This window comes from Sapajus apella, unplaced genomic scaffold (assembly GCF_009761245.1).
Source record: "Sapajus apella isolate SASKATOON/1434 unplaced genomic scaffold, GSC_monkey_1.0 scaffold96, whole genome shotgun sequence".
NCBI classification, from domain to species: Eukaryota; Metazoa; Chordata; class Mammalia; order Primates; family Cebidae; genus Sapajus; species Sapajus apella.
Genome location: NW_022437036.1, coordinates 609,290 through 617,403, shown reverse-complemented (window position 1 = coordinate 617,403; position 8,114 = coordinate 609,290). Strand labels below are relative to the sequence as shown.

At 56.0% G+C, this 8,114-nt stretch overlaps 1 protein-coding gene across 1 annotated transcript in view; it reads right to left on the bottom strand.

Annotated features, from left to right (window-relative positions):
- STMN3 (stathmin 3) overlaps nucleotides 1-8,114 on the bottom strand; it is a 12,504-nt gene that overhangs the window by 2,212 nt on the left and 2,178 nt on the right. The window contains exons 2-4 of the mRNA XM_032257003.1: nucleotides 1,460-1,555; nucleotides 1,003-1,178; nucleotides 52-243 (exon numbers count right to left, since the gene is read on the bottom strand). Coding sequence (XP_032112894.1) covers nucleotides 52-243; nucleotides 1,003-1,178; nucleotides 1,460-1,555 — 464 coding nt within the window. The remainder of the gene's footprint in view (nucleotides 1-51; nucleotides 244-1,002; nucleotides 1,179-1,459; nucleotides 1,556-8,114) is intronic.

The following is an 8,114-nucleotide window of genomic DNA, read 5'->3' as shown; positions in this document are numbered from 1 at the left end:
CCGCCCCTCCGAGCTCCGCCCCGCCCCTCCGAGCTCCGCCCCGCCCCGCACCTTCTCGCGCAGCCGCTCGCGCAGGGCGGCCAGGTGCGCCTCGCGGATCTCCTTGCTGAGTTCCATCTTATAGTTGAGCTTCTCCTCCGCCTGGCGGCTGAAGTTGTTGTTCTCCTCCAGCGCCTTGTGCAGCACCTCGCGCTCGTGCTCGCGCCGCTCCGCCAGCTGCTTCAGCACCTGCGCCTCCTGCGTCTGTGCAGGGCAGGCGGGCGCGCGTGAGCGCGGACCCCGGGCCCTGCCCGGCCCGACTCCCGCCTCCCTGCTCTCCGCCTCTCGCCTAAAGTCCGCCCGCCTCACCCGGCGCCTCCACCTACTCACCCCCGGGCATGTCCTGGGGACCCTCGCTCGCCATCCGGCCTGTGGACTGCGCGGGGCCAGAGGGTCGCGCTTCGCCCGAGGGCCTGCCCCGCCCCCCTCGGCCCCGTCCCTCCCCCCCCGCCCCGCCCCGCCCCTCGGACCCCTCTCCTGCCCCATCCACCTCTGCCCCTCCCTCCTCTGCTCCCGCGCGAGGTCGCGCGGTCCTGGCCCAGGCTGGAGTGCAGTGGCGCGATCTCAGCTCACTGCATCCTCTGCCTCCTGGGTTTAAGCAATTCCCCTGCCTCAGCCTCCCTAGTAGGTGGGATTACAGGCATGCGCCACCACGCCCATCTAATTGTATTTTTCGTAGAGACAGGGTTTCACCATGTTGGTTAGGCTGGTCTCAGACTCCAGACCTCATGATCCACCTGCCTCAGCCTCCCAAAGAGCTGGGATTACAGGTGTGAGTCACCACGCCCAGCCTCTCCCCATCCCATTCCTATCTCTCACGAAGAGGCTGAGGGAGCCAGCCCCTCCCACCCCAGGCCGAGCCTCTGGCCAAGCCCGGTCCGGAGCACCCTGCGTCTTGCAGGCCCTGTGCCCATGGGCCTCCTCCATCAGAATTCGGTGGGGGGGGGTGGGAGGACTCCTTGCCTTCCTTCGCTCCTCAGCTGCCTCCAGCCGCTTTTGCAGCTCCTCCAGTGAAGCGTCCTTCTTCTTGGGTGGGGAAGAGAGCATAGGGCTCTCCGGGGACAGGTCGGAAGGGGACTTGAGGATGACCTCGAAGCTCTGGCCAGAGGCCCGCTTATCCAGCTGCTTCACCTCCATGTCTGCAGGGCAAGACCAGAGTGGAGCTTCAGAGGCGCAGCTAGAGCATGGCATGGGCTGAGCGGGATGCTCCCAGCACACATACAACCACAGGGCTGGGTGAAAGCGGGTGGCTGCTCCCACCGGAATCCCAGGCCTCAGCCCTCAGGAGGGCCCCTTTCCCCCAGAACCTCCCTCTCCAGAAGCCAGCCAGGCCGGGAGTTCAGAGAGACCAAGGGAGGCAGGGGAAAAGTCGGGGTGGGCAGGCACCGCAGGGCAGGGTGGGCGGCAGCCGGGCACTCACCCCCATACTGGTAGACGGTGTTGGGGTGTGGCTGTGTGTAGAAGCAGGAGCAGATGAGAGACAGCACCGACAGTTCCTTCATCTTCTCCTTGTAGGCTGTGGGCATGAGGCTGGGCTGAGCAAGCGCCGCTGAGGCTTGCCCACCTGGGCTCACATTTTTCCCTCCCACGGCTGCCTCTGGCATGTCTGTGAGACACAGGTCTGCCCAGCAAGCTCTCCTGTGTCTCCACACCGCTGGCCCCTTCGTCCCTCCTACTGTCTCGCCCGCAGGCGCTGGCTCTGTCTCCGCGGTGTACCCTGCCCTCTGCCTCTGCCCCCTTTTCCTCTCTCTTGTTATTAATGTCTGTCTCATCTTCCACACTGACTTGTTCCTCCATCTTTCTTCCTGCCTGCTGTGGTCAGATGTTTGTGTTCCCAAAAATTCATATGTTGAAATCCTAACCCCAAGGTGCTGGTATGAGGAGGTGGGGCATTGGGAGGGGGTTAGGTCATGAGGGTAGAGCCCTCCTGAATGGCCCCAGAGGAGACTCCAGAGAGCTCCCTCACCCTCCCATCACATGAGGACACAGCCAGAAGATGCCGCCTATGTACCAGGAGGTGAGGCCTCTCCAGGCACCGAATCTGCTGGCACCTTGGTCCTGGACTTTCTGGCCTCCAGAGCTGTGGGAGGTAAGTCCCTGTTGCCTACAAACCACTCAGTCTCAGGTACCCACCCAAACTGACACCGTCGCCGCTTCTGTCTGCGTCTGTTGACCTTCTGTCTGTCTGACTCTGTCACCGTCTTTGTATTTCCTGGTGTCTCCGGGGGTAGCCCCTGACTCTGTCTTTGTCTCTGAGTGCGTGCAATTCCTTGTCACTGTCTCTTTCTCTCAGCACGTCTTTCTTCGATTCCGTGCCACTGTGTGTCTCTCTGACCCTTAGCTCCCTCTACCCTGCTATATCCCTCTCCCCTCCTCCTCCTTCCTGCGCCCTCACCAGCTCAGGCAGACATTAGCTCCTAATGGGACCAGCACAGATGCAAACCATCTGTGGGCAGCACTTTCTTGGACTGTAAACCTGGAGGAAGCCCTCAGACCCTCCTTTCTCCTTCCTGCTGATTGTGTGGTCACCCTGAGATGAAACTAGGCCCTCACCAGGCACATGCTCTCTGCCCATCTAGGGCCGGGCTTGGGCCACTGATGCCACCAAGCGCAAATGGAGCTGTCCGTTCAGCACCACAGCCAGCCCTCTTGCCCCTTCAGGTCAATCAAGTGCCCACCAGCCAGTGTGCCTGCTGCCCAACCAAAACCAGAAGTAAGCTGGGCTCCTGTGGCCCTGCGCCCTGTCAGGGCAAGGGGAAGGTGGCGACTGCTCTCACAGTGAAAATAATTTATCTCTTTCAGGCTATTCAGGGTGTGCCTCACTCCTAAGCAGACACACTGGCCCACTTTCTCACTAGTGCTCAACAGGCCTCTCGGCCGGGCTGCTGGCTCATGCCTGTCAGCCCAGCACTTTGGGAGGCCGAGGTTAGGAGCTCAGGATGAGCCTGGCCAACATGATGAAATCCCGTCTCTACTAAAAATACAAAAATTACCCAGGCATGTGATGCCCACCTATAATCCCAGCTACTCGGGAGGCTGAGGCAGGAGAATTGCTTGAATCCAGGAGGTGGAGGTTGCAGTGAGCCGAGATAGTGCCACTGCACTCCAGCCTGCATGACAAAGTGAGACTCTGTCTCAAAAAAAAAAATCCGGGCTGGGCGTGGTGGCTCACGCCTATAATCCCAGCACTTTGGGAGGCTGTGGCAGGCAGATCATGAGGTCAACAGATCGAGCCCACCCTGGCGAACATGGTGAAACCCCGTCTCTACTAAAAATACAATAATTAGCCGGGCGTGGTGGCTCGTGCCTGTAGTCCCAGCTACTAGGGAGGCTGAGGCAGGAGAATTGCTTGAACCTAAGAGGTGGAGGTTGTAGTGAGGTTAGATTGCACCATTGCATTCCAGCCTGGGCAACAAGAGAAAAACTCTGTCTCAAAAAAAAAAAAAAAACATTTTGAAAAAAAAAAAAAAAAAGAAAAAAGAAAAAAAAAAAGAAACAGTACACAAGGCAGACATAATGCAGCCTTTCACGGTGAGCTGAGTCTTCCTGTAACCAGTGCAGAGAATGACCTGTCCTGACCTACATTTCCTGGTAACCTACACTTTTCTGGACAGAGCAGCACAGAGCCCAAGAGAGTGCAAGGAGGAGCAGAAAGGAATCCCAAGGTGGGCAGGCCCACCTGAGAGTCTTTGGGGGAAGGACAGAGCCTTTGAGCTGAGAAGCCAGACAAACCAGCTGTCTTGGTCATTGTCTTCGTTGGGGGGGGGGGGGGGGGGGGGGGAGCCTCACAAGGGACTTTGATCTGACTTGTCAGATTTTATTTTTTCACGCACAAAACCTGTTCATGTATTTTTTGTGTTATTAAAAGTTAATTTTACTAATTTTATTTTATTTTGAGATGGAGTCTCACCCTGTCGCCAGGCTGGAGTGCCGTGGCACAATCTCAGCTCACTGCAACCTCTGCCTCCCAGGTTCAAGCGATTCTCCTGCCTCAGCCTCCCGAGCAAGTGGGACTACAGGTGCCGCCACCACACCTGGTAATTTATGTATTTTTGGTAGAGACGGGTTTTCACCATGTTGGCCAGGATAGTCTTGATCTCCTGACCTCGTGATCTGCCCCCCTTGCCCTCCCAAAGTGCTGGGATTACAGGTGTGAGCCACCACGCCCAGCCTATCTTATTTTTCATTATTATTATTTTATTGAGATGGAGGGTCACTCTGTCGCCCAGGCTGGAGTGCAATGGCACGATCTCAACTCACTGCAAACTCTGCCTCCCAGGTTCAGGCGATTCTCCCACCTCAGCCTCCTGAGTACTGGGATTACAGGAACACACCGTCATGCCTGGCTAATTTTTGTATTTTTGTAGAGACAGGGTTTCATTATGTTGGCCAGCTGGTCTTAAACTCCTGATCTCAGGTGATCCATCCGGCTCGGCCTCCCAAAGTGCTGGGATTACAGGCATGAGCCACCAGGCCCAGCCTATTTTATTTTTTAGAGACAGGATTGTGCTCTGTTGCCCATGCTGGAGTACAGTGGTGCAGCTGTAGTTCACTGCAGCCTCGAACTTCTGGGCTCAAGTGATCCTCCCACCTCAGCAGCTGGGATTACAGGCGCACACCACCACACCAGCTGCTGCTGCTTTTTTTTTTTTTTTAATACTTTGTAGTGATACGGTCTCGCTCTGTTGCCCAGGCTGGTCTTGAACTCCTGGCCTCAAGGGATCCTCCCATCTCAGCCTCCCAAAGCACCAGAATTATAGGTGTAAGCCACAGTGCCCAGTCTATTAAAATTTAATTTTAAAATGGAGGAAGAAGGATATATCCCAGGACATGTGATGTGGGGTTAGAGAGTGTGCCAGTCACCTGGTCCACAGCAGCAGATCAGGAGACATGGGGGATGTTTGGAGGAGCTGAGGAGGTGGCCAGCCCTGTGCTCAGGAGGGCGGGGGAGGGAGAGAGCAAGAGGTAGTTGGGGTTGGGGCAGAACACATCTAGGTCCTGAGAGAGGACAGGAAAGCAGGGACTTGGCCCCTGCAGACCTAACCTGCTGGCACCCAGATCCCTGTCACAGACTGCAGGCCCCCATCATCCAGATTGTCCTTCCTCATCACACATCAAAAATTACAGGCGGTGGCTCAGGCCTGTAGTCCCAGCACTTTGGGAGGCCGAGGCAGGTGGATCAGCTGAGGTCCCGAGTTTGAGACCAGCCTGGCCAACATGGTAAAACCACGTGTGTACGAAAAATAAAAAATTAGCCGGGTGTCCCAGCTACTCCAGAGGCTGAGGCAGGAGAATCACTTGAACCTGGGAGGCGGAGGTTGCAGTGAGCTGAGATTGTGCCACTGCACTCCAGCCTGGGCAAAAGGGCAAGACTCCTTCCCCAAAACCCCCCCCCAAAAAAAAACAAGCCCCTGAATGTGTTTACCGTACAGGCCAGAAAACATAATTAACAGCTGCTCAAAACCCCTGTCCACCTTGAGCCCGAAATTTTCACAGAAAAAAAGAGCTGCAGGCTCATACAGAGGAAGGACAAACACCAGGGAGACCCCTTCCAGTCTACTGCCACCTCAGCAGGTGGAAGGCTGGCGGCAATTCAGGGGCAGGTGTGAGCACCTGCATCATCAGGAATGAAGGGGCAGGGGTAGGCATGCAGGTCAGACCTCTCACAGGTCTTGGCTCTGCCCAGGAGACATGTGAGGCGTCTCCAGCTGAAAGGTGAGGAACTGGGTCCTGTGGCTGCAAACACAGGTGTGGCTCAGCATCTGATGGCCACAGAGACCCCCTGGATTGGCTTCTCCCACCTGATGGCCCATGAGGAGCTTCTACCCCAGGAGACTGACCCTCAAGGAGCAAGTGTCACCGGGCGCCCACAGGACGGAGCCTGGGAGGGAGGCCTCCCCTGTGGTCTGGCTGGAGGAAGGGCAGCTTGGAGGTGGCAGAACAGCAGGTCAGGAAGTGGCCAATGCCAGAGGCAGCAAGCAGGGTGAAGCCTGCACATGGGGCAGGGCTGACCAGGGGCCAGGCAGGACATTGGACCAGTATTTTCAGAGCTGCTGAGGTTTAAAGAGCAAGTCTTCTGCCTCTCATTGCAGAGGGAGGATGCCAAGACCCAGACACATCCAGACCACCTCTCCACAGACACAGCTGGAGCCAGAGAAGCCCCCCGACCCAGGGCCTCAAGGCGCTGCTCCCTCTCTCTCTCTTTTTTTTTTTTTTTTTTTCTGAGACGGAGTTTCACTCTTGTTACCCAGGCTGGAGTGCAATGGCGCGATCTCAGCTCACCGCAACCTCCACCTCCTGGGTTCAGGCAGTTCTCCTGCCTCAGCCTCCTGAGTAGCTGGGATTACAGGCACGCGCCACCATGCCCAGCTAATTTTTTGTATTTTTAGTAGAGACGGGGTTTCACCGTGTTGACCAGGATGGTCTCGATCTCTTGACCTCGTGATCCACCCGCCTCGGCCTCCCAAAGTGCTGGGATTACAGGCTTGAGCCACCGCGCCCGGCCTCTCTCTCTCTTTTTTAAGATGGGATCTTGCTCTGTAACCCAGGTTGGAGTGCAGTGGCGCGCTATCAGCTCACTGCAACCTCTGTCTCCCCAGCTCAAGTGATTCTCCTGCCTCAGCCTCCCGAGTAGCTGGGATTACAGGTGCACACCACCATACCCAGTTTATTTTTTGTATTTTGTTTTTAAGATGGAATTTCGAGGCCGGGCGCGGTGGCTCAAGCCTGTAATCCCAGCACTTTGGGAGGCCGAGGCGGGTGGATCACGAGGTCAAGAGATCGAGACCATCCTGGTCAATATGGTGAAACCCCGTCTCTACTAAAAATACAAAAAAAATTGGCTGGGCATGGTGGCGCGTGCCTGTAATCCCAGCTACCCAGGAGGCTGAGGCAGGAGAATTGCCTGAACCCAGGAGGCGGAGGTTGCGGTGAGCCGAGATCGCGCCATTGCACTCCAGCCTGGGTAACAAGAGCGAAACCCCCCCCAACAAAAAAAAAAAAAAAAAAAAAAAGATGGAATTTCGATCTTATTGCCCAGGCTGGAGTGCAAGGGCACGATCTCAGCTCACTGCAACCTCTGCCTCCCAGGTTCAAGCAATTCCCCTGCCTCAGCCTCTGGAGTAGCTGGGATTACAGGTATGTCCTACCATGCCTGGCTAATTTTGTATTTTTAGTAGATACGGGTTTTTCCACGTTGGTCAGGCTGGCCTCGAACTCCTGATCTCAGGTGATCCACTCACCTCAGCCTCCCAAAGTGCTGGGATTACAGGAATTAGCCACTGAGCCTGGACTTATTTTTTGTAATTTTGGTAGACATGGCATTTCACCATGTTGACCAGGCTGGTCTTGAACTCCTGACCTCAGTTGATCCGCCTGCCTCGGCCTCCCAAAATGCTGGGATTACAGGTGTGAGGCACCACGCCCGGCCCCTCCCTCTCTTTTGACTTCCTTCTTTCTCACCACCCCCCTACCCACCACCCACCCCCCCCCCCCACAACATCCTTCCCCTCCTTCAGGGAAAAAACAATTCTCGCCATGAGCTGGGCTGGTTTCGTCTCCCTGCTTCTCTTTGAACTAAACGTTAGACACCCAGGAAATGTGGTTTGGCCTTTTGAATGATTCATGAGCAGGAGTCAGGAAGGGGCCAGGCAGGCCTCCAGCAGCAGGGTGCAGCAGTGCTTGATCCGGGCACCACGCAGCACACCCACCCTCCCACCCTCCCAGGTGGGTGTCCTTATCAGCTCACTTCGGCTTCTTCTTTTTCCTTTTTCTTTTTTAATTTTCTTTTTTTTTTTTCAATTTTTTTTATTTTTTTTTATTTATTTAAAGACGGGGTTTCACCATCCTGGTCAGGCTGGTCTTGAACTCCTGACCTCAAGTGATCCGCCCACCTTGGCCTCCAAAGTGCTTGGATTACAGGCATGAGCCACCATGCCCGGCTTTTTTTTTTCTTTTCTAGAAGGAGTTTCCACTCTTGTTGCCCAGGCTGGAGTGCAATGGCGCGATCTCGGCTCACCGCAACCTCCGCCTCCTGGGTTCAGGCAATTCTCCTGCCTCAGCCTCCTGAGTAGCTG